The sequence below is a fragment of the Lepeophtheirus salmonis genome, chromosome 2 (assembly GCF_016086655.4).
Source record: "Lepeophtheirus salmonis chromosome 2, UVic_Lsal_1.4, whole genome shotgun sequence".
Classification (NCBI taxonomy): domain Eukaryota; kingdom Metazoa; phylum Arthropoda; class Copepoda; order Siphonostomatoida; family Caligidae; genus Lepeophtheirus; species Lepeophtheirus salmonis.
Window position 1 is genome coordinate 33,047,418 of NC_052132.2, and position 26,443 is coordinate 33,073,860.

Here is a 26,443-nt window from a genome sequence, read left to right on the forward strand (position 1 = left end):
ATAGTACAAAAGATCGGATCTATAAAAGACTAAGACTAAAAAGTAGGGAGACTGATTCGGAAATCAGACCTAGGATCCATCACTAATCAAGAGCCTTTTCCTATAATTCGTCTCATTTTATAATCAGTCATTGATAAGATTATCAATTTAATGTTCATAATAATTCATCACTATTCTCTAAATAATAATTGACAGTTGGCAAGAAGAAAAATACAGAAGGTTGAGAGGGGATAAAAAAACTAGTCGTGCCCATATATTTTACCTTCATGGTATAAACACTTTTAAAAACGGAACAATTTATATTCAACGCAACCTCCTCCTGGAATGTAATTTATATTTTAAACTGTCAAATGATTTCTACATGTATTTTTTTGCTAACATAACATTTGAGGAACTTTGCTTGCTTCCAAGAGGAGTAAAATAGAACACAATCTCGGCTCTTGGGTTTTTTTTTTACTCTGTATGTCCTCCTTTCTTTTAGTTTGACGAAACACACTTTGCCTTCCTTCCTTATTCTCTCTAGCTTTTCCTTTTAAACAAATAAATAACTTTTTATAAGAAGTTGAACAAGCTTTCAGGTCTTTTTTTCTTGACTCAAGGAGTTTGGAAAGTAAAACACGTTACAAAGGGACATGGAAATCATGATTTATCGTATTTAAAGGAAAAACGGTACTCACTCAAAAGGAAAGGAGAAGGGGGGAAGAGAACCACGGCCACTCGCAACCACTTTGAAACTATTTCATAAACAATTCTTCTTTCGAACAATCCTATTTGTAAGATGAAGCTCTGTTGTACTCGTCCACCGATGCTCTATTTATGCATCACTCTTTGGATGCTCACATTTATTAATTGCATCTATATTTTTATACAAGTTCTCATACCACAATGCATTACGGGCTACTATCCTTCACGTCCTGGGTAAGTCGTCTCATTTTATATTCATTTTTTTGAAAGAGCATCACAGATGAGGGTACTAAGAGCTGTTGCAGTTGGCAGTTATGAACAATTCTTTTGTTTTTTTCGAACGGTTTTATTATTATTCTATCATTCTCGAGGCGAAAACATATAAGTATAAAGTAATCACAAGTGTTTGTCCTCATGAACATCAAAGAGTAACTTGAAGTTTTTTTAATAGAGTAATAAGTGTTGCTTATAATTGACGTTGGAGTAGCTCCAGCCTATATGTCCATGCTAGAAACGGACTGGGATTTGTGTTTATTTCCTTCCACTCATTTCTGCTCGTCGCTAATCTAATAAAACATTACCACAGTGCGTCCTTACCTTTATTGTATCACGGAACCTTTCCCCCAAAATAGAAATAATCTGGTACATTTTATTTCCGTTCAATTTGTAAAAGGAATTGTAAATATATATACATTTCATAATATTAAAATCCTACATAATGTTTTATTTGACACGGTATTATAATATTGTTTATTAACATTTCATTAAAAGTGTAGCTGTACACTTGTATTTCTATATGATAGCCATAGAAATAATAAGATATCCAATATAAGTATATATATTAATGGGATGAGGGATCAACAAGGAATTGTATTCCTGTCCTTTTGGAAACTGAGCATAAGTGTTATAACTTATTACTTCGTGCATTTATTATAATGAATGAACTTCTTGAGGACAACTATAATTTTTATGAAATGGACAATAGTTGTTGTGAAGATGTAGATAATTTTTTCTATCTCTTTATTTATATAATTTTTTTTTTAAACTTACATCACAAAAAAAAAAAATATTTTGCTGAATAAAAAAGTAACTAACAATAGATATGTGTCAAATTACAAGTGTTATTTTCAAATTATTTTGATCACAAAGTTATTACACCTGACAACCTTGCTTTCAAAAAATCAGAGAAAAGGTCCTAAATCAGTTGCCACTTCTTCCCGACGATTATTTAATATATTTCAGAGGAATTATTCACAGCTTAAGAAGAGCTCATTTGAAATCAACCAATCAACTTTCCGAACACTCATTGGAGAAGGTTATGCAAACAAATATATCAACAACAGCAGAAATAACACAGTAAAGTTACATGTATGTTGATGACGTTTAAAGCAAAAATTATTTTAAAAAATTCTTCATAAATTTCAACGTGATAAAAAAATTGACATTTCTGAGCTTGTCAAGTCCAAAGCTATAAGCCAAGTCGTGAAACGATAACTATGCAGATACATTTTTTAAAAATTAAGTTGGCTATGAGAATACTTTTTTGTTTGCTAGGGACACTAAATGTAATATTTTTTCTCGTATATTACTCTATAACAAACTGTGCCTAAATAAATTCACCCTTTTGATTAAATCAACAAGGTGAATTTTACAAAGGGAAGTTGGGAAATGCACATGTCACGAAGAAAAATTATAATTCACCCATCTTGTCCACAGGATATTATTTTAAATTTTTTCATATGGCCTTTTGTTTTAGAAAAGAAATCCTCTCAAAAAAATCCTTCCATTTTTTTTCCCTTCAAAAGTTTTTTTACAAAGCCATCATTTTTTTTCTTTATCAACGGCAAAATTCGATTAGATTGAGCGGCTGTAGCACCTGTAAAGTAACATCTTGGGTGATATTTCAAAAGTAATACAACAAAAAAATAAAAATACAATGTAATTTACATGCCCTTATGCAGGATTTTTTTCTACACATTAAGGTCTTTATTTATAGATCTTGGGACTATAAAAAAATGAAGATTGTATTTATAGAAAAACATTATTCAAAATTGTAGATAGAAATTAATTTCTTTCTTTCTAAAGATCTAAAAATCAAAAACAATCAAACTATCAGTACAAAACAAATAAAAAGCTTCATATATTCACACATACACTATAAGAATATAAAAACCAACGAAGAGATAGGAAAGAAACCTTTTTTGGTAGGCACATAAGGCATGAAAAAGGGATAAAAAAAACAATAAACCAAACGATCATTTTACAACAATAATTATACACCCAGGCTTTTTTTTTTTTTTCTTATAATGTTTGTTGTACTGTTTCCTAATAAAACTTAAGGTTTCGAAATGTCTGGCAGACATTGATGGATAAAATTTTCCCAAGATCCAAATGTGTTCCTTGGATTTGTGGAACTCTAACGGAAAACATCAAATACCTTGTTCCTGGATTTTTGTTTGGGGTTTGGAACCGAGTACAGAAAAACATTTTTGATGGAAGAAATTTTTTTATTGTGTATACATATGTATAGGGTATATAATGTGGGGTGGAGTCAAAAATATGAGGAGTAACGTCATGGGTGGGTCAATTTATATACTGCATAAAATAATAGATGGGCTGGTCAGATTTCCGTTCGTCCCGTTTGGAAAGCAATGATAAAAACTTCAAAAATGGAGACAAATACATACTTTAGACATTGAATAAAAGTTTTGTAAAATTCTGAGTTACGTACTTAAGGCTATATTTCACTTTGATCAGACCAGATTCCTAGCCTCTGGAGGGTATTTTTTTTTTGTTTTTTGTTAATAAGTTGATTTTTTTCATAAAACAAGATCGATTCCCCCCTTCTCAAAGTATTTTAAAGGTATAGGGTTGTCCATTCGAAAATGCACCAAAAAAATTAAATATCCAAGACACAAATTATTGTAGGAACGGAAAAGGGGAGAACGTATATTAAATACGAATTAAAAAAAGGGAATTAGTTAAATGAAGGAAGAAGAGGATTAGATAGTTAGTCTTAGTATGTATCTTCATTATGGTTGAAGAAGGAACATGGCAAATTAGCAATGACAATAAATTAATCGCAAGGTCAAACATTTGAAGCAATTGCTTTATATACATATACCAAAATCAGTATTTTCCCATGGTCAATTATATGTTGGAATTTCAAGAGTGTCAAAAGGGGGTTCAGATTTTTATTATATTTACATCAAATAGACAGAAAACAACAAAAAAGGTTCTATACAAGGAGGTTTTACAATAAAAAATTACCTTTTATATATATATTGTTTATAGTAGATGGTTTTATTTTAGAAATACAGAAACTAAATAGTAACAATTTTTTATTGGGTATCTTTAAGATAGTTTTTTTACACTCATATATATATTTAGTATATCATCTTACTAAATGCGTCAGAACACCGGTACCACTAAGTGTAGAACCGGTATACCGAACAACACAAGTCACATTGCAGCACCTGTACTCCTTTAATCTTTGATAGATATCGATGTGCTTTCTAAATCAATTTCTAAATGATTCATTATTCACTTAGTGCAAATAATCTTATGATTTTATTACCGCCTAGTCCCTATGTATTTATCGATAAATGAAGATATATTTAATGTACTTCATTATCTTTTGCTTGCTCTTCAATAAAACAAAAATAAATATTGTTAAAACATCAAATACATATATTGAAATGAATATTAAAGGCCATACTTATTTATAGATGGGGATTTTTACGGTAGTTATGGCTTGATTCAAAATGTTTAAGCATATATTATTATTATTAATTCCATCATACAATAACAACTGTGTTCAATTGATCTATTTTTTAAATTGATTGTGTGTCCTACTTCCCACATTGGTCCTTTGCAATAACATTTAAATCCTCGATCAAAAATATAGAATATAAATTCCCCTTTGTAGATGATTAGGGTTATGTATTTTTGTTTTAAAAACATGAACTATTGTGTTAATCAATAGTTTATTTTTCTTGTTTATTCTAAAGAAAAAAAATAGCCCTGTCCAAAGTGTTGTTTTGTATGAAATTACATTAGAAGAACCTTAGTCGAAAGACGAATGAAGTGCGCAAGAGATGAAAACCCGCAAATATCGAATTTGAGACGAATCAGAGATAAGAAAAACATTCTTGATTCATATACATGACGCCTCTTTCCCTTATAGTATCTTTAGTTATCACTGGGACCTTCGAAAAATAGCCTTTATTAATTATTGGTCCACACTTCACCTCCTCCAAACTGACGAGTTAGAGTTCAATATCTTTGACTTTCGGCATTTCCATCAATTTCAAACTCACTTTATTGATGATCAAGTAAATGAACACAAGAATAACAAGGCTTATTTATATTATTCTTGATGGATTCAAAGTAGGGCATTCAAACATCAATTTGATGAGGAAACAGTGGGTGGAAAATTCTCCCTCTGAGTTCATATTGGCGATCAATCATCTTTCCTTTCATTGGATATACTTATATTAGAAAAGCTTGATCGCCTCCCAAATAGCTTTACTAGCCTAAACACTCTAAAACTAGCGTAATGATAATAAAGTTATTTCCCGACTTGCCTAGTTGTTTTGATACATTAGTCCACTTTTCTGGGAGGCCCATGATTTAATAATTTAATATTAATATTTTGCTATTTAAATTCAGTTCATACAGGCTCTTAATTCTTTGTTGGATCCAAATTGTAATACAAATATTTATTATAATGAAATTTGCCTTTTAATTTATTAGATACTTGCATATTACATTACATGGGCTTGCCAGCCAATATTAGTACATAAAATTATATTTTTTTAAAGTATGTCATAAAAACTAATATGTCTATATATATTACTACGCCTCTTTACTCATTTTCCCTCTTTTTTTTTTTTTTTTTTTTGAATATAGGACTGAGTTTGTATACTCTGATTGAGGTGCACTTTCCTTTTCTAAACTCAAAGTACAGGGGTAAACATTTATTCAGGGATTTCATTAATCAACCCGTTTAGGTTACATAGAAACAGTCTACAATAATTTTCCAAGGGAAAAAATTTAAACTCTTCATGTTTTTTTAAGTAATAGTATATACTACTATGAAAAAATAACTTAGCTCTAAGGGGCTTAAAAAAAGTTCATGGATGCTTCAAAATCAAAATAGTTAATTAATTAAAAGATATAAACGATTATATTTTTTTCTCCAGAATATAAATATAATATATATTCATACTAGCTTATTTTATTAAATTTCTTAATACAGTTTGAAAACTAAATCGACTATAAATCAAGCCAAATTGACCTTTTTTAATGCCCATTTCTTTTAAATTGAAATGTAACGTCGATTCTATAACTTCAGCTAAGATATAAAGAAATTGAAGAAAAAATAAAAAAGATATTCCCTTCTAAGTAATGTCCTTCATTTTACTCGATTTTCTAGTGGCTATATACATTTTTTATTAAGGTAAAGTAATAAATAATTCATTTGGCAAATGCTAGATGTTTCTATTAATTTGTTATTTACTTTGACTTAACATATATATAGTTATTCATGTCGAAATATCTTAGCTATACCTTAAAAACTTGATTTTTTTAAAAAAGGCTTTAAAGGCCAAATATGTAGAGGTTAAAAGTTTTAATGTTCATTTTCGTGTTCTACGGCCTAAATAACAATAACAATTGTGGGCAAACCCTACTATTCGTCACTCGGTCGATTTTTTTTTTTTTTTTTTTTGCAAAACTAAAAAAAATATATATATTTAACAAAACTAATCGAAATATTGGAGTATGATTAGTCAAATTCATATTATCACTCAAAAGAACAGTAAAAATCCACATTGGCTCCTTTCTTTTTAATTGGAGAGCTTATATTATATTAAAAAGGAAGAAACACTGTTTGATTGTATAAGTTTGTCCGCACGTCTTTCTATCTCGAAATTAGAGACAGCGGATAGTTCAAATTCAACTATCGTAATTTAAAAAAAAAAAATTATATTATAAAGAATATCTTATTGGATTAAAAGAAGAGAGATCTCGTCTTTTTCGTGATATTCGTACAATGAGTACTTTAGAGGATCCTGAAATTAAATTAAAAGTATGATTATGAGGAGGAAGTTGAGAGATAGTCTCTCATGAAGTATTCGGTGGAGATGGGGGGAGGGGATCTTTTAGTTGATCCATTGACTTAGGGATGAGGCGAGAAGATCCCATCTCATTAAGTAAAGCACTACGACTTTTTAATTATATCTACTTACCATAAACCATTACATTATTATACAGGATGAACGTACTATATATCATGGAGAGGAACTTATTTGGCATCAAATCAAATACTCTGGAAACAGAACATTACTATGAATAAATAGAAATATACTTTACAAACTCGAATAGCTGTCTATTCCTATGTAGAAACTTATTCGATAAATTTTCGCCGATTAAGTCAAAACTCCTGTTCCCCAACTCCAATAATATTAGGGGGGGGGGGAAGGAATTTCGTATTTTTCACTTTAATTCAATGACTCATAAGAAGTATTAGAATCATATGATTTAAGCGAAATATGCCCTGTTCTGTTTGATAGCCTGTTGGCAGCATAATGCCCTTCTCATAGAAGCCCTTGTCCTGATTGGCAAAACAATAACACAAACAATTTTCACAGGCGAGGTAAAAGTTGTAGCCCTAAGCGTGTTGGCCATAGACAGGAACAGGTGTTATTCACTTGATGCCGGGTCTGGATTGTCGGATGGATACATAAGAACTTCCCATCCAAACTCCCGGAGCTTCTGGCGCGTCATCAAAGATGTAGGCGCCTGGTGTTGTATTCATGAAACACAATTCTTTCCTATTCGATGTTTTTTTTTAAATCTAGCCTTTCGCAAATGGTGCAAAACAGTTTATGACAAATGTTCAGCTCCATGGGGAAACTACTACTGCTAAGATGTTTATCTCGATATTTTCAATGATATTATAGACTTTTTTGACGACAGGCCTTCCAATGATCGGCGTATCATTCACCTCCACTATGCCAGAAAGAAATTCCTCGAACCACTCTTCTGCAACACGAACCGAAAGAATATTGGCCCCGTATACATTGCAAATTCTCTTGGTCACTTTCGAATCGTTTTTCCTTTTCATGTGATAAAATATAAAACATGTTGAATTTCTTCCTTTGAGAGCTCTACACTCGGCGCACGATCATTCACGACTGAGCCGACCAAGTGCAATACTGTTCGAAAAGCGTTTGTAGTATACACTCCCACCTTTACAAAGCCGTGACGCATGATCCGGTATGATCAATAATGAATAAGATATATTTAAATTTAAATTATTGGAAGGGGTGTCGTAATTTGATTTTTATTACATCCGTATACATCTACCACCGTCTTTTTAATATCGTTTATTAGTTTTTCTTCATTGCTATTTTTGTAAAAAAAAAAAAATTAATTAAATTTTGAATATTAAACTTTTGTGGTAAAAAGCAAATATTCCTTAATTTTAACCCCCTACGGACGCCTCTGATTAATAACATACAATGACACGCTCATTCATAATTAATTATACATCATTTCTCCTTTGAAATAAAAGAAAATGAAATTATATTTACACTTTGATTTCAGGATGTCACAGCCTCAAATCCAAGTCAAATTAGTGGAAACTTCAGAGCATACAATTTTCTCAAGAATCCGTTTTCCAATCCGAAAAAATGCTCTTCTACACGGAAAAGTATTTTCTCCAACCTCATCCAAGAAAAAGTTTATCCTTGGCATTCCATCCATGGCACGACCTGAAACAGAGTATCTCAACACAACACTTCAGAACTTATTATCAAGTTTGAGCCATTCTGAACTAAAGTTGATTTTCATTGTTGTTTTCCTTGCGGATAAGGAAAAAAAAGTACGAATCGATCGAGGAAAAAGGATTTATGGTTATTTAAAGAAGCATGTAGACTCTGGACTCATACAAATAATTCATTCACCAGATAATATCTACCCATTTTTGAATTACTCAAATATACGACCAACATTTCAAGACACTCCAGGTATTTGCCACTTGGGGGTTTTAAGAGGGAATTAAAATATATATTCGTATTAGGAGTATTGTATATAAAGAGGCCATAAAAATAGAAAAAAAAGTATTTTTTTAAAGTAACTTATGAACTTATGTTAAGCCAGTATTATTGCTTGACACACAGTTGACATAGACTCAAAATTACGCTTATTAATCATAGAAATGAAATTTAATCATTTTTTGTCCTAAAAATGTCCTCATTAACTTTGATGAGATTGAGTGTGATATATAGGATAACAGCTGATATGACATTTGTTGTAACGCGTAGAACTTACGTTGAAATAGGCAAAGTAAAAGAACAAATTATGAATCAAATTTACCAAATCTTGACAAAAAAAGTGCAAAATTTGCGATTATTTCCAAGAAAATGTATTTTTGCTACTTAAAAAAGAAAATGATTTATTCTGAAGATGTTTGAAGAGCATATTAAATGTAGTTTCCAGCATTAAAATCTATTTAAAAGGGAATTAAAGCAATTTGATTAAATTTGGGGTGGAGAAAATCCCCGTTCGCTAACGAAGGGTTTATAGAGTTTAACGTCAAGAACAAGGCTCATCTCTGCCTCTTCCCCTTGAAGATTCATAATTCTTCCGATGTTGGGAACCTCTAACCTACCTAGACGGACTCTTTAGTAATCCATATGTCAATTGATAGCTTTTTGCATTAAAATAATTTAATTAACTTTAGGGGATTCGCTTTAGCAAACCCATGAATCTACAAAATTAGCAGAATTAGCAATAATGAAAATTCTGGGGAAAAACGTATAGTTGATTTACGAAAAATTACTGAACCCATCAGGGGTATCTGCAGGGGGTTGGCCGGAGGGGTTGTAGACCTCCCCTAATTAAGGAATTTTTGCTTTTTACTAGAAAATTTAATATTGGAATTTTTTTTCCGTAAATTTAATTTTTTGTGAATATCAGTAGATTTTTGATTTCCAAAAATTTAATATTGAAAATTTATTTTTTGTAATTTCGTTTCAGAAATTTAATTTCTTGTTAATAACATTAGTAGTTTTTTGAAAAAAAAATTATATTTGTAATTTAATTTTCAATTTCAAAAACTAAATTTTTGTGAATATCTGTAGATTTTGAATTTTTTTATTGGCAAAAAATGTAATATTCAAAATTTTTCTTCAAAAAATTTACTTTTTGTGAGTAACTGTAGATTTTTGATTTTTTGTGATTACCTGTAGATTTTTGAAAAAAAAATTCAAAAAAATCATATTTCAAAATTAATTTCTCAGTATTTTTTTCCAAAAAAAATTCAAATTCTCCCCCATAAAGAATATAATTCTGCAGACCCTTCTACCAACGAACTTATAAAACTAGCAAAAATAGTGAAAATGGAACGCCTTGAGAAAAGGGTTTAGTGTACTAAGGACAAATTAGCCGTTGCCCATCACTATTACTAACATATTAAAATTGGAGAATCGAATAAAAATTGAGTTCAGAATAACAAGATAAAGGTTTCCTTTTCATCAAACCTCATATATTATTATTATTTTTTTTTTAAACCTGATTAAATTAAGTATATAAAGAAGTAGAATTATAAGTGGGCTTTTCTTATATTTAAAAGAAGCTCATAAATTAATGGTTTTACTCTCTTTTTTTCCTAAAAAAAAGAGTAAATTATAGTTTTTAAATCAAAATTTGAAAATAGGGAAGAAGGAAAATAAATTTTCTTTACCCCAAGGCCCGCTCACGCTATAACTGGTCCTTTAAGAAACGAATTCGTAGAATTTGAATCCCGTAAAACATATTTTTTTCTTTTTGAACAGGTCAAATAGAATGGAGATCGAAGATATGCCTAGACTTTTCTTTTTTAATGTCCTATTGCTCTGAATTGAGTGGAGCCACATATTTCATGCATTTAGAAGATGACGTTGTGCCTCTTAAAGGATTTATCAATGCAACGATGGACTTTATTGACTCACAAAATTCTTCAGAATGGACTTCTCTTCAGTTGTCAGACTATACATCCATTGGTCGACTCTACAAAACATCTGACCTTCACAAATTAGTGGATTTTATACTTATTTTTTATACAAAAATGCCTGTCGATTGGCTGATGGCTGAGTACGATCGACTTCAAGTCCCAGATAACTTAGAAGTAAGATATATCTGAGGTTGTTTTAGAATTGAAATGACAATGGAGTTTTAACTGGTAGAGATCATTCGGTCATGATTTGGATCCCTCTTTGCTAATGTGGATAAATAGTGTTTCTGAGATGTTGATACTGAAAGAGAAATCGTATTTTTCTCTTAATAACGTCGGTGTTATATTGAGAAATTAATTTTACGGGCATTTTAGCTAGAGAAGTAACTGTTTTATTCAGGGTTTATTTTATAAAAAAGAATTTTCCAAATAGAATTTAAGCTTTGACACGATTTGGAATTTTAATGATTGGTAAAAAAAAAAAATATCTCTCCAGAACACTTAAATGGTTTTTTCATTCATAGTAATAAAGGAATGATTGTCTGTTGAGACTCCTTTTTGATTTTAAAATCTTAGAACTGCAAGAATACTTGATCTAAGAAATAAACCCCAACAGCAACGAGTGTGTGTAGCTAAAAAATAAAAAGGAAGTAACTCATAGAATATACTTACATATCTCAGGGGCATGTGCAAGTGGTTTTTTTGTGGGCACAATAAAAATTTTAAAGTCGATACTTTTAGGTCGAGCCTGAGAGATTGTTTTTTTATTGTTCAGAAAAGAAATTCTCTATTTTGGGGGATCAAAACCCCTCCTGCCCATCCCCCTACAGACGCCCCTCTGTCTATAGTATAAAGAAAAGTTTGTAGGTCGGTTTTTGGCTAAGAATTTCAAGGAATGCGGGGTATCTCATTATTACGAATCTTTCACCCCAATGCCCTTTGTCAATATCAACACCTCAGAAGGATTACTTATTGACACAAATACAGAGAAAATACTATCCTCCAATTAAAATTCAATTGTGAATGGAATTTGGAAACACAAAGGCGTCTGCAGGGATGCGGGGATGGAGGGCCTGCATCCCTCCCACAAATATCCTAACTTCCAAAAATTTAATTCCTAATAAAAAAAACAAATTTTTGAATATTTTTTCCAAAAAAAGTAATATTCCTTATTTAATTTTGGAATTTTTTTCCAAAAATTAATTTTTTTGTAAACAGCAGTGGATTTTGAAATTTTTTTCCCATAATATTTCCTTTTTTCGTGAATAGCTGTGCATTTTAAACAAAAATTTCTAAAAAATTTCATTTTTTGTGAATAGCTGAAGATTTTTGATTTTTTTTTTGTCAAAAATTTAATGTTTATAATTTTTTTTTCTAAAAATTTAGTTTTTAAAAATGTTTTCCAAAAAATTTCATTTTTTGTGAATAGATGCGGATTTTTGAAAAAAAATTCCAAAAAATAAAATATTTATAATTTAATTTTTGAATTTTTTTTGTAAATAACAGTGGATTCAGAAATTTTTTCGATATATTATTTCCTTTTTTATTTTGAATAGCTGTATATCTTAGAAATATTTGTCTAAAAAATTAAATTTTTCTAATTTTTTTTCCAAAAAAATAGTTTTATAACTTTTTCTCTGAAATTTTTTTTTATTTTTTGTGGATAGATGCAGATTTAAGTTTGAAACTTTTTTCCAAAAACGAAGCCCCCTCAAAAGAAAAAATATATATATATATAAAAGGTTTTCCAACAAGATTTGTTATTTTGATACTCAAAGAAATGGCAATTTGGCTGATATGGTTTTCCATTATTAATGACATACATTTTACATCGAAATAAACATCCGATCTTTCATCTTTAAACAAAATGTCATTTTTCTTTGAATATCAAAATAACACATCCTATTGGAAAACCCCTTATATATAATCCTGCAGACGCCACTGAAACAGCCTTATATACAACTATTTATACATAGTGTTTGAAGTTTGAATATTACTTAGATCCATAAAATCAACAAATCCTTATTCACTCATAGTGGTAAAGTCTCTTCCAAGGAGTTGTTTCTCAAAAAAGAGGCAATGGAGGCGAACAAAAAGTATGACAAGCTCAAAGGAGAGAATCCATCGGCCGTGACGTAAGATTTGATCATGAAAGAAACAAATTTTCATTTAATAACACCTTGCGTATCGTATGAATAAAAATAGATTACTCACAAATATGAGACAGTATCAGTACTTTGCACTCAATAACTCCTATTTCCCATCATCACTCTACTTTTGGTGCATTCCTTTTCATGGAGGAAGCATCGACATTATTTTCAATGAACCTCAGGAGATCTCTTCTGTGTCCATTGTCTCAGGTCTTGAAAAATCTGATGGCCGTCCAGAGGGATCCGACGCTATTAAAGGTAAGCTTTTCAGAATGAAAGATTTGTATTTTCATTATTCCCTCATATCCCACACAGATGCATGGCTCAAAGTTTCTCCTAGAATGATTGAGCTTCACCCCAAGAGTGGTATCGCCTCTTGTATCAACTACGAAGATGTATCTCATATCACAGAACCCAAGGTTCACATATCATTTGATAAGGAAAAGACTCAAAAATATCAATGTATTCGACTACAATTGGGGGAATTTCAAACTCCGTATGAGTCCTGGCTTGTCATTAAACTAATACGAATCGTTTTAGTTCCATCAGAGACCAATATCAACTAGTTAATGGGGCATACACGAGTGTATCCAACATTATTTATTTTGCTTAATAAATTAGTACCTTATGTGTACAGATGGGCATTTTGTAGGGAATAAATACAGTTTTATGATTAAAAAAAAGAAACACTGTTGGGAATATTATTCTTTTTTTTATAATATATTCATCCGCATGGGGTTAAGATAATTTACCTAATCCACTTCCCTTTTCTTATGTCTGGAAACTACAGGAACATCTTAAATTAATCAATAAAAATACAAAGAGAAGACAAGGGGTTTTTCGATTGGCAGTTTACCATAATAAAACTGGGGCAAATTATAATTGTCAGTCTGCATCAATGAACATAAGCTATGACTAAGGCTTAAGAGAGATACAGTAATACTTGGATATAAAAGTATCCCATTATACAAGTTTTTTTATTTTATGAGCGGATCGAAAGTTAGAAAATGGGCCTAAAAAACGGTTTCAAACTTCTTTTTTTTTAAAGTTATTTCTTATAGTATAAACTGCTGTGATTAACGAACTGAACTCGTATGTTAAGGCATTAATGTATGTACAGTGTACGGAGATGAAATCGTGAACTTTTTGATAATAACCAAGTAATAGAGTAAACTTTTTGCAAGAATGAAAAGGTGTAGAACCTTCAGGTTTCATCACATACTTATTTATTGCTCTATTTTTCAAAATAATTTCATTTAGCTGCTAGCATGGCCTCCAACCTGGGATTAAAGGTGCCACAGTTTTATTGATGAAGGCCTCGAAGACGGCGGTCCAACACTGCTCGATGGAGGCCTTGGGGTTATCCAAATTTTGGTTAGGTGTAGCATAGGCTCTTTTCTCGGCTACACCCAAAATTCTACAGTCAAGGGGCTAAAGTCTGGAGAGTAGATACCAACTGTCTGTTGACCCATTACGCTTCAACCAAGTCAATAATTTCAGGCCTCTCTATACCTGGTTTGACTTGGTTGTTGTTGAAAGCACTTGCCTTCGTACATAATAGGTCTTCCTCAAATCCTTCATATACCTCCTCACAGTCCAATAACTGACATTGAGAGCCTTGGCATGCGGCCCCATCGACATGGCTGGACTTTTGGTGATCGCAGGGCGCACGTCCTCCATGAATCCGATGGATTTAACACTGCCAGGGGACCTCTCATGGCTATAACTTGAAGTCACCATGCTTTTAATCTTATAAACAACACTCTGGGAGCACCCTACGACCTTCAGACACCTTTTGCCTCCATAATGACAACTGTGGATTTCTAAAAGTTTTTTTTATTGTTTATAAATTGGCATAGTCCTTATTTTTAATAACACAATCTAGGACACTAAAATATTCACCCTAAAGTAATCCAGATTGATTCAAAGTCAAGTCCATGATTTTACCTTGTAGACTGTATATTATTTTATCACGAGATAAAAAAATGTACTGTAATTTCAACGTCAGTTAAAGTAAAGAAGTTAATTGAGTATTTTTTTTTTCAGTATAACACCCTCAAACTTGAATATCATTTCCCTTGTTGGAACTTAAAATCATTATATCAATTGAAGTTCTTAAGCTGTGAATGTATGACGTCGAACAAACTGTGATACCATCCTTTGGAAATAGCCTTTTTGAGAGCTAAAGGATAGCTGTTCAATCATAGGTGCATCTTGTCATTGAGTACAGGGAGAGTGATGCAAGATGAGTTCTTGATGCACTCGTAGAAAGGGAGAAAGAAAAAAGGAAAAAAAAGGGAAGGGAGATTAGAAAAAGAAAGTTATCTTAGCCAAAACAAGCAACTGATGTTAACAGGGTTCTTATATAATTCAGCTGTACCATGAGCCTCGCTCCCGCCTTACACTCAACAATATATCCAACTCTTCTTAGAGGCTAAAAAGAAAGTGTTTTCCTTTCATTTCCTTCCTTATTATATGCAACATGTTTCAACAAGTGCTTTCTTACGTAAACTTCAAATTTGACAAAATGCGTACGGATATCAAGAAAGGAGAGCTTGCTACATAAAAAAAATCGATGCAAAAATGATAGAATATATATATGTGGGTTGACCTGACAGGGAATAACTAATCTTAAATACTTTCTCGTAACCTTGTTTGTTTCTTTTTTTTACAATTAGCATATGGAGGTTAAAGGAGAGAATTGGATATTTTTTAGTCAAAAATTGAAGGTCTAGAAGTGATGTGTTGTAGTTTGTTCAAATATAGTATATAAAATATGGAAATCGATGAAAAAGAAGCTCGAATTCGAGCTAAATATCGTAAAGAGATTGAAGAAAATGTTCAAAGGGAATTGAGTCGTATAAAAGAGGCTGAAAGGATCAAACAAAAGGAAATTGAGGCTGAACGTCGGGCTAAAGAGGCTAAAATGAGTATGATGGAAAAGATACGAAATGAATTGAATAAAATAAGAGAGATGGATAATAGTCGAAAGTCAAAGATCGACAAAGATCAGAAAGAGAAAGAGATGAAAGCCAAAAGAGAGGAAGAAATAAAGTTGAAAGAGATACAGGATGAGAAGGGAAGATTTGAAGCCCATCGGAAAAAATTACTACAAGGCATTCAGGCCCAACGAATGGAGGAAGAAATGAAGATACGGGAGGAAGCAAGGGTACTTAGACTAGAGAATGAACGAAATAGGGAATTGCAACGAAAAAAGAGAGAACAAGAAGAGGAGGAGGCCAAAGCAAAGGCGTTGGAGGAGGATAACCGGAGGATAGCAGAGATAGAAGAAGAAGAGAGACAGAAAAGAATCGAAGCTCAAATTCAGGCGCGTAGAGAAGAGGCTCGAAGAGTGGAAGAGAAAATTCAAGCCAGGAAAAGGGAGGAAAGAGAGCGAGAGATTCAACGGCAGAAAGATCTTCAAGAGCAAATCCTTAGAGATCATGAGGCTCTTCGAAAAAAAGACTTGGAGGCCAAAAAGAACCGGCTATTACTAAAAGCTCAGGAAGAAAAGAAAAAGGAAGTTTTCCCTCAAAGAAACTCTCTGCAAGGCAACATGATTCTTCAGAAATTCGAACAGATTTCCAGGACGGCAGCAGAAGAAGAAGCTCGTAAACGGGAGATCATGAAGAAAAAAGGAATAAAAAAGATGCCCCCTTCTTCTAAATTCAGTCATGCCAAAGATAAAATCCTTAAACAGTCTCAGAGTCTTTTCAAAAGACTCAAGAACAATGATAATCAAATACTCTCTAAGGAAAACTTAAAAAAAAAGTAAATCAAAACTCTCTCTATTAATGTCCTCAAAACTAAAACTGAGTGGAATCGACGATCATCAAATGAATGACAATTTGACAAAAAAAGATATGCAAAACTACCTCATCTCTCAAGTACTTTTTGATGGAGTGGAGGATGTTGAGACGAGAGAAAAAAGCCCGGAGAAGGAGGTCGAAAATAACACTTTCTTTGAAAACTATAAAGCAGAAATGGAAAAATACTTGGCTTTATTTGATGACAAGGGAACTTGTAGAACAAGGAGGAAATCCACTAAACTACCATCAAAAAAGGTTGAGCCCACTTTTACACCCGTCAACCATTTAAAGAATCACTTTGAATTTCCCGCCAAAAGAGAGGAAAATAAAGAAGAGAGGAGGGAGAAATCCCAGAAAAAAGTGGGGAAATTCAAAGAGTTCAAGGACGTTTTCAAAACTGAGAATGAAGACAATGTAACCAGAAGGAAATCCTATGTACCCATCATAATCGACAAAGAAGCTTTTGAAAGAACGGTAGGGAAATTCCAGAGCATTCATTCGAATAACGAAGAGTTGAACAAGAATGAAGAGAATCTAAGACAAGAACAGGAAAATGATAATGAGTCAAGTGACTTAGAAGAGGAAGAATCCAATGAGTACTTGGAAGAAGAGTACAGTTATGAGTCTTCATCAGGAGAAGAAGAAGAAAAAGTCGATAAAAGTCTGGATCCTGCGGATGACTTAAGAGAACGGATCTCCCTTGAGCTTGCAAAGATAAACGAGACTGAGTTCAAGTTTAATGAACAAATTCAACGGGAAAATAAGAAGAGAGAGTTGATGAGAGCAATAGAAGAAGAAATATCAAAAATTAAGGATTTAACTTCCCCAAATGACTTGGCTGAAGATGACTCAGATAATTTACCGGAATGGATTAAACGGTTCCAGAGCTATAAACCTACTCAGAAAGAAATTCATGACCCTCAAAAAGAAATCCACAAACCATCAAATAAGGAAGAAGAATTCATGAATGAAGAAAATACTAACCCTGTTTCTTCGTCAATGGTATACCAGGACATGATTGAGGCACTTTTATCCCTTTCAGAGGAAGACAAGAGTCTACGGAAGTCCAATGTTAAATCCAAGCCGAGAAAAAAGACAAAATCAATAACAAAACAAGCTGTGTCGAATATAAAAAACAAATATGAGACAATAATCGAAACTCCTCGTACGGAAAATGAAACTCGACCTGAGATCAAGGGCCTTCAAATTAATGACGTTAAAAACATGTTACTCTCATCATCAAAAGAGAATCCCTATTCTCCCAAAAGCAAAACTGAGCAACGCTCGGTTTTATCCAAAACCACAAACAGTATTAAGAACATTTTTGAGCGGAAATCTAGTTGTGAAGAATCTACAAAAAATTGTTTGTCGCCGAGAAGGAGAAGAAAGACCATTATTCAAGTTCCAGAGGTTTTTTCATCCCTTCCAGAAACTGAGAAGGATATAGAAAACGGATCCACTCAAAAACGAGAATGGGCATATAAGCAGAAACAAATGTCAGATTTAGGACACTTTTTACAGGAAAATGCTAATATTTTACCACCTCAAATCCTTGAAAAAGGAACACAGGTTTTATCACAACATAACCATGATCAAAGGAACGATTCTTATCTGGAGAATGACCAGGATGAGCATGCACCTTTATTAGACTCTGTTAAAGTATATTTGGAAAATAGTCCAGAAGAAAATATGAATGACTCCGTATTTATGGAGAGTCTTAGAGGATATTTGGATCTTATAGAAGAAGATGATGACCAAATCAAAACTAAAGACACGCCCAAATTCGAGAAACAAATCAAATTAGACACTTTGAATATATGCTCTCTACAATCTAAAATCCTATCAGAAGATAGGAACAACAATGACTCAAAAAAAGAGAACAATAGATTCATTGGTAAACTGGATGGACGGCTATTTGAAAGTAAAGGAGATAAAGACAATAAACCAAGTAGGCTAACTCCTCCAAAACGATTCTGCTCTGATATAAAAGATCATTTGGAAAAAAAAAATAGAAAAGAAAAGACTCCTGATAAAATTACTCGGCGAAAGATCCTAGTCGATGTAATTGAACCTAACAACAATGTACGTGGTTCAAAGAAGGACACTTCGACACAGGATTGGAAATGGAAGAAGAAAGATCCAAAGGAGTTGTGGAATGACAATACGATATTAAGCGATAAAGAAGTGGGAATTCCTCAAAAATCTCCTCACCCTGGTCTCCTCCAACCATCAACAGAGGAAGAAAGGCACAATTTGATTAAGCGAACTCAGCTCCTAGCAGATAGAACCAAGCAGAGAGAAAAGGAATATAAAAAATTTATATCTACACTGAGAAACTATTCGCCCAACGAAATCACAGGTGGAGCAGCTATGGATGGAATTGAATCCTATTTACAATTGATTGATGAAGATTCAAAGAAAGACATTTCCCAAAGAAATAATAACTCTCTCCCACAGATTGATGTGCCCTGGAAAATTAATAAAGCAAAGGACAAGTTGACTGCGGCAACCGCTCAACAAAAAAGTAACAACACAAAAAGGATTGAGGTTGGAAAATTGGGTACTTTCAAGGATAAGTGTTCAAATAAAATCTTTGATCAATCAAATCCTCCTTCAAAAGACCCACAAACTAAACCTATACATGGAATTAAGACTCACTTCGAGGATATTATGAAAAATGGAAGCAAAATGGGGAAGTCACTCTCAGAAATTAATTTAACTCCGCGACGTAGGCAAAAAACAGTCATTCAAGTAGTACCTAATCAATTTGATCCCTTACCCTCAAAAAAAAAAATTAGTTGTGGGAACAATAGTAAGTCTCGGATTAAAATATCGGAGTATTTCCAATCTGATTCGATAAAGAAGTCAACAACAGCAATCAAAACAAATAGAAAGGAAGTTGTAGAAATTAAAAGCAAATGGGATGCCATTAAGGATCCAGAAGAGAGGAAACGTGCAATATTGGCAAAGCATGGAGTGAAACTACGAAAGCCAAACAATCATGGACGTACGGACGAATTATTATCTTTGGAAGAATGTAATAGCGTTGATCAAAATACATTCGATGAAGACTCATACAAGGCTTACCTCAGAGAGCGTACGGGCATTGATTTCGATTCAGATGATGAAGAAGTTGAGAACAACAAAAGTCGCTATGGAGGAGGTTCTGTTTCCTCTCTCCTCAATATTTTGGGATCTGTGAGAAAAACGCTAACTTCAAAACAGAGCAATGGACTAGAGAGTTCATCAAATAGAATGTCTCAGTCTGAAATAGACCTTTCCCAAATCCCGGGATCTTGTTCAAATATTCGTCATCGGTTTGAAGCAAAAGAGTCATCATCAAATCGAGAGCCTCGCTCTCACGTTCCTAAACGGATCGTATCTCCTCCATTTACAGAAAAATCTCAAGATCTAGAAGATCCACCCGAGCGGAGACTAAGAAAAACTTCTTTTGATAATCATTTGTTCAAGTCTGAGTCGAGCACAAACCTATCAATTCGCTCTGAGCTTGATGTTCTTCGATCCTCGAGTTCCTTAAGAAGACAATTCAGCGAACAAAATCTAAACTCTGATAAACTAATTTCAGGAAGGACTCCCTCTACAGCGGACTTGGATAATGAAGTCCTCGAGGGCTTAAGTAAATCAAATTCAGCTATCAAAGCCATGTTTGAAGCCTCTGCTCCAAAGTATAAGTTTGGTCAAAAATTAACTTTGGCAGAAGAGGAGAAGTCCAAGGTACATAAACCTAAAAGGCAGGAGAAAAAAGAGAGTCGTCAATGGGTTTTGGACTCTGTGAACAAATATTTCGATGTGATAGTTGAGGAAGAGGAAGATTCAGAGGGAATGAATAATTATTCAGACTCTGAATATGAAGGGGAAGAATCAGCTGAGGTGCTGAAACCAGCGGGTGTGCCTCCTCAAATGAATAAAAAATCAACCATAAATATGAAAAACATGTTAGTTTCTGTAATGGGTCAATATAGAAATGCATCACAAGAGTGTTTGCTTAAAACTTTCAAGATGAATTTAGGAAGTCAACTACACTTAAAACGCCAATCAACAGAGTGTTTAAATATTCTATAGAATCAAAATAACATTAATTCATTGACTTTTCATCTATAATAATTAATTTATTACATAAAAATGCATATCAATAAAAATATTCAAAACTATAAAAAAAAAACTGTGTTACTTTTATAAAATAAATAAATAAACTAAATGGAAAATGGGTTCATTTTGAGTTACAAAGACCCTTATACAGGACGGACGATATTCAAATTCACATCAAAAACTAAGTAAATAAATTTTTAAACTTTAATGTAATGGCATTATAAAAAAATAAACTTAAACAAGAATCTCAATTAATTTTCTATAAAAAAAAATCGAAATTTATTTTCTAAAAATACACAGATAGATACAAAAGTAACGAAATTATCATTTAAAATAGTTGAAAATCCATGCCTAGACCCAGGGGTACAGTAATGTAGGCTAAATGGGTCCACCTAATCAAAAAAAAAGATCTAAGATTTATTTTCTAATAAGTACATTTTCTAAAATTCTCTTAACAAGGACCTGATTTTTTTTCAATAGACTTTTGTAGATCTGTAGTGTAGGACCCCTAAAATAATTTGTAAATGAACTCTTCTATAAAAGTTGATCCGCTGCACCACTGGTAATGAGCATTTCATTAATAATATTCAATAACTCCTCTTTTTTTTTTTACATTTTTAAATTTTTTTTTTTGGGAAATCTTAATATACTTTAGTATAATTAGAGTATTACTCGAACTCAAAAAATGCTCGAAATAAGTAATCTCTTTTGTACAACTCGATATAGTTTGGACTCAAGCCACAGAAAACTCAAAATATTTATATGAGTCTCGAGTGATCAAGTATCTAGTTATTTATTCTCGATATCAAGGAATAACTAATTATTTCTCCGAAATATAAATTTATAAATAAAGAATACAGATGGGACCAAATTTACAAATATTTTTATGTAATTATTCATAACAAAGGATAGAAATGCCACCATCACCTACAAATTATACAATTTATAACTAGTTTTAAGGCTCGCTACACTCTGATAGTTTATAACTGACCGTATTAGCTGCGCAGGGCAAGGACCACGGAATATTTTTATGCGATAAATTAATCTATTTCAATTAGCCATTAGGTATTCATCAATACAGTTCCTAGTGAGAGTGTATTCCCATCTGCTTGGGAAATAGTTACTAAGAAAAGAAACAAGATTAATTACGATGTAGCAGGTACATATTTTGTTCATTACACTTCATGGTAACCTCGATGAATATAGCATTAAAGAATTAAATAATTATCAGAACTGATGCATCAACTATTTGAAATAACTTCTTTTGTGTGTGACTAAACGTGAGCCAGTGGCTTTAAGTAAGTTAAATTTACAATTATATCCCATTAATAAGCAGCCTAACTTATATCATTTATGTTATTCCTTGATAGCAAACTCGAACCAGATTTTAGAAACTCAAAGTAAAATATGAGTATCATCGCATTAGTCAAACTCGACCAAACTCGATAATTTTAAATGGAATACAATTATAATTATAATTGTTGCAAATTTAATCACTCATACCTTGAGTTGTAAGAAATATGACCTGGCAGTATGCTTTAAAAACCCCGAAAATCAACATGATAATCCCAGTAATTTAAATATTTTTTGTAGGAGAGCAGCTTAGCTATCACGACGTTTTATTACATTAACCGTGAGCAGTTAGGAGTGGAAGAAAATAATCATTGATCCGACTTCCTTTCCTGCAAGGAAATAAGCTGGAAATACCCCGATGCCGATCCTTAATTCTACTCCGAGTCCAACACTTCTAATCACCAACAAATCTTCATTGTTGACATTTACTATAAATGAAGAGAATAATGCCTCCTGAAGATACGATGTGTGTTCAAAAGTAAAATGACTTGTCAAATTTTGCGGGCAATGTCCATTTCGGGTGCTCCATTTTTGGATCTTTTTTATGTTAGTATACTCGCCACGAACATATATTTACTGTTTCAATTATATAATATGTTTAGTTTATTTGTGAGAGGCATAACGGTTAAAAGTATTTTACGTGTTCGACGATTTTTGCCATTGAAAAACATGGATCAAAGAATTTAGCATTAAATTTTGTGCAAAAAATGAAATTAAAACCTCCAAAACGTTTGAATTGTTGACAATGGCATACGGTGAAACTGTTCTAGGTAAAAAAAATGTATTCAAGTGTTACAAACTCTTCCAAAAGTGGCCGGGAAGATGCTAATGACACATCTGCTCTGGACGGCCAAGCACGCCAACAACAGGTGAAAACGTCGAAGCAGTGAAGAAAATCATTTTTGATAACCGTCGAATCACTATCAAAGAAGCTGCTGAGGATAATGAAATATCGGTTGGCTCGTGCTATAAAGTTTTTTCGAAAGTTTAGGCTTGAGACGGGTGTCAGAATAGTTTGTTCCGAAACTGCTTGATTTTGAACAAAGGAATAATTGCATTGTTTGGCCAAAAAAAAACACCACAATCATGCCTAAGCCACCATATTCACCAGGATTTTGACCCCTTGTGACTGTTTCTTGTTCCCAAAAGTGAAGAAACCTTTGAAAGAGCGGAGATTTACAATGATTGAGGAGATAAAGACTGCCTCCTTGGAAGAGCTCCAGGCTATACCGACTAGTACTTATGATAAAGACTTCGAGGATTGGAAAAAGCGTTGGCACAAGTGAATTGTACCTGTGGAGTTACTTTAAGGAGACAACATAAATATTGATGTATAAATTAATATTTTTCCCTAAAGAAATACAAAATCACCTTATTTTTTTAATACACCTCGTACATCAAATATTTTTGTAACTATAAATATTAATAACATATAAATTGAAAAAGAAAAAAATTATATAAAATGTCAAAAAAGTTGCACCCTATAGGCACTTCCCAAAAAAGGTTCCTACAACTTTTTATTCCTTTCGGATAGTGAGTCGTTGATTTAGAGGGATAGTTGTTAAAATATTTTTTATAGAGAAAATCCTCATCTGAAATATTTATTTCATTATAATTAGTGTATAGTATTTTGTATATTTAAAAGGAAATATGCCAGGTTTATCCAAAAATAAGTAAATATGGAAACTTTAAGATTTAGATGTGCAACGTCTAAATATTTATTAACCGTCTTTAAATTTATTAGTTTATATTTTTTTTTATATATATTTTTTTTATCAAAAGGAACATTTTAAGACCTTTGGACATCTAGCTGTCCAAAGTCCGTGATTCTTATGACTTTTGTGAAAATTTTCAAGGACCATTAATACATACTTATTACGTGTAAGCATTGCTGGTTTTAGGGGAATATGGGCCACTTACCCCGGTTCTGCGATTGATTATAAATAATAATAGTCCCGCATAAGGTAGATTTAAAAAAAAAAAAAAGAATAAATCCGAACTGTTTCCTTAAAAATCACTAAAACGATACATTCATCAAAAATAGTCAGTTTCCTTAAAATTCTGACTTCATATTCCAAATTTTTTTTCAAGTAAAGGGACCGCACATTTATCTTTGACCTATACCCCGCTCACGGTTATATGTACAAGGATTTTTGCAAATATGCCTCAAATAAGATTGTCTCCTTTTAATCTATCTTTGTCAAATAATATTATCCATCATTAGGCATAATTATGAATGTCATATCTAATATAAAAATATACACACACGTCAAATTAAGCTTTTGATAAGGAGAACCCAAAAAAATACCTATATATCACATATGGACGATGAAAGTGAATGATTGTATCGAATAGGAACTCCGTATTTTGTAAAATATCTCCAGGATGATGATTTACATGTATATTTACAACCTACTGAAAAATAGAAAGGAAACTGTTAAGTTTGTTGCCCAAGCTCATTTTGAGCTTATCCTTCTACTAGGACAGGGGTTCCTAACCCTTTGGTATCCACACCCCCTGGGATAAGTTCGAATCCCATAGAACTAACGACTTCATATCATCAGTTATATTTTCTTTTTATGCTAAGTGAATGAAAAGGAAATATCCATCATACAAATCCTGTAATTATTTTCCACAAGCCAAGTGTATTCACGACTAAAGGACTCTAGACAAAGAGTGGACTCAAGGAAAGGAAGGTAGGATTTAGTAGTTCTCAATTCGGATTGGCTTAAAAGTAGAAGCTGATATATGTTCCTTCAGCTAGGCACGCAGTCAGTGAGTTGGGGGGAGTGAAGGAGTGGGTCTCCCCCTAGTGAAAAGAGAAGAATAAGGGCGACTACATAAGGAAAATATTCTTCCCTAATTTTTCCCTAGAGTCCTTTATGCACAAATATAGTCGTAGAAGACGGGGGGGGGGGCTTGGATAACTACTCTTCTCCTCCCAATTCAGGCAAATCTAGTAAAAAAAAATTTCTGATTAGGTCTTTTACATTGAAGTTGTCCCTAAAAATGTTCATCTACAAAGCCTATACTTGCAACCTCCAGGGAGAGTCGCGATCCACCGGTTTTCGGAGACATTTGCTCCTGGCCCTTCCATGGGGCACACTGGATACATATTTTTTTTTATAAATTCAATTTTAATCACCCAGAAGAAATTGTTATAACAGGGCATACAAATAATAAAAAAGACTAACTTTTCAAAAAAAAAAAAAAAAAAGATTTTAAGTTTTATTTCATTTTTTAAATTCAGATATAAAAGAAATAAAGAAAGAGTCCACATCCCCTATACTAAATTTATCTTTACCCCATGCTCGGCTTAGGCTAAAACCGCCCTAGACTCACCGATGGGAACCACTGCTTAAGTCTAATATTAATCATTGAGAAGAAGACGGGAGGATAAGTCATGAATATGAAATCATAAAGCAATCCCCAAATAAACATTGTCAATTATTTCTGTGCAAATATCCTTCCTAATTATCTATTTTTCCTTCTTTCTTTTTTAACCGGAGATATTGGAAAATCCTTATTGTTTTTTACTATCAGAGAAAACTATATACATATATAAGTTATTAGGGGCAATGGTTCATTCAATTGTAGAACATAGCCCACGAAGTGATGATCAATCCTTTAGAACAGGCAATTTTACTAACTCTGTTGCGCTTTCAAAGTTATGATAATAGTAAGTTATGATTCAAAACCTTGTAATATTAGGTACCTTTCATTTTTCGACAGATGCTCACAACTTTTGGAGAAACGTAGCAATAACTTCACAGAAATCTCTTTATTTCTTGGAAAGCTTTGGTGAAGATTTTGTTATGGACAACTTTTATCAGAATGATTTTTGGAAACATCATGAGGTTCGTAGAAACTTTTAAAAAAACTCAGAAAAAAAAATCTTTTTTTTTTTTAAATTACTTTTATCAGACATGGAAAGATTTAAAATCCGACTGGATTCTTAATCAATTCAAGAATGCTGAGCTAAGCCAAGTCTTTGATACAGATCATGTATTAACAATGAATGAGGAGGAGCTCATGAAAAGAGTTTTGAGTGGAATTTTACGGGCACAGCTTTTGATTGATATAATAGCACGAACTAGAAGAGACTCATACCAACAGTACTTTTTCCAGTCCTCAATCAATCTTAGTACAATATTACTAGAGTTCAAGGATTTCGAAATGTTTGACGAAATAAAGAGACTTAAAAATCAGAAAAGGATAGAGAAGCATTTCCTTAGCATGAGTTCTGGGATGAGAGACTGGATTGCTTACAGGGATACACGTATACTCCTCGAAACAATTGTTCAAATTTCTAAAACCCTCGCTGAAAAGGAGAGTAT

At 32.6% G+C, this 26,443-nt stretch overlaps 3 protein-coding genes and 1 long non-coding RNA gene across 4 annotated transcripts; all 4 read left to right on the top strand.

Annotated features, from left to right (window-relative positions):
- The first annotated feature begins 591 nt into the window (after nt 1-591).
- Nucleotides 592-13,468, top strand: LOC121113635 (alpha-1,6-mannosyl-glycoprotein 4-beta-N-acetylglucosaminyltransferase). The gene is made up of 6 exons (XM_040707468.2): nt 592-918; nt 8,296-8,717; nt 10,527-10,858; nt 12,686-12,819; nt 12,890-13,092; nt 13,150-13,468. Exons 1-6 carry the CDS (start codon nt 779-781, stop codon nt 13,398-13,400), a joined length of 1,482 nt encoding a protein of 493 aa, XP_040563402.1. The 5' UTR covers nt 592-778; the 3' UTR covers nt 13,401-13,468.
- A 2,142-nt stretch (nt 13,469-15,610) lies between these two features.
- On the top strand, nt 15,611-17,430 carry LOC139904811 (uncharacterized). The gene has a single exon (XM_071886767.1). It carries the CDS (start codon nt 15,611-15,613, stop codon nt 16,607-16,609), a length of 999 nt encoding a protein of 332 aa, XP_071742868.1. The 3' UTR covers nt 16,610-17,430.
- Nucleotides 16,629-20,826, top strand: LOC121113634 (uncharacterized). Its single transcript, XM_040707467.2, has one exon. It carries the CDS (start codon nt 16,629-16,631, stop codon nt 20,724-20,726), a length of 4,098 nt encoding a protein of 1,365 aa, XP_040563401.2. The 3' UTR covers nt 20,727-20,826.
- Nucleotides 20,827-25,691: 4,865 nt separating this feature from the next.
- Nucleotides 25,692-26,169, top strand: LOC121113633 (uncharacterized). The gene is made up of 3 exons (XR_011779029.1): nt 25,692-25,785; nt 25,839-25,963; nt 26,031-26,169. It is a non-coding gene; the product is annotated as an uncharacterized lncRNA (long non-coding RNA).
- Nucleotides 26,170-26,443: the final 274 nt, after the last annotated feature.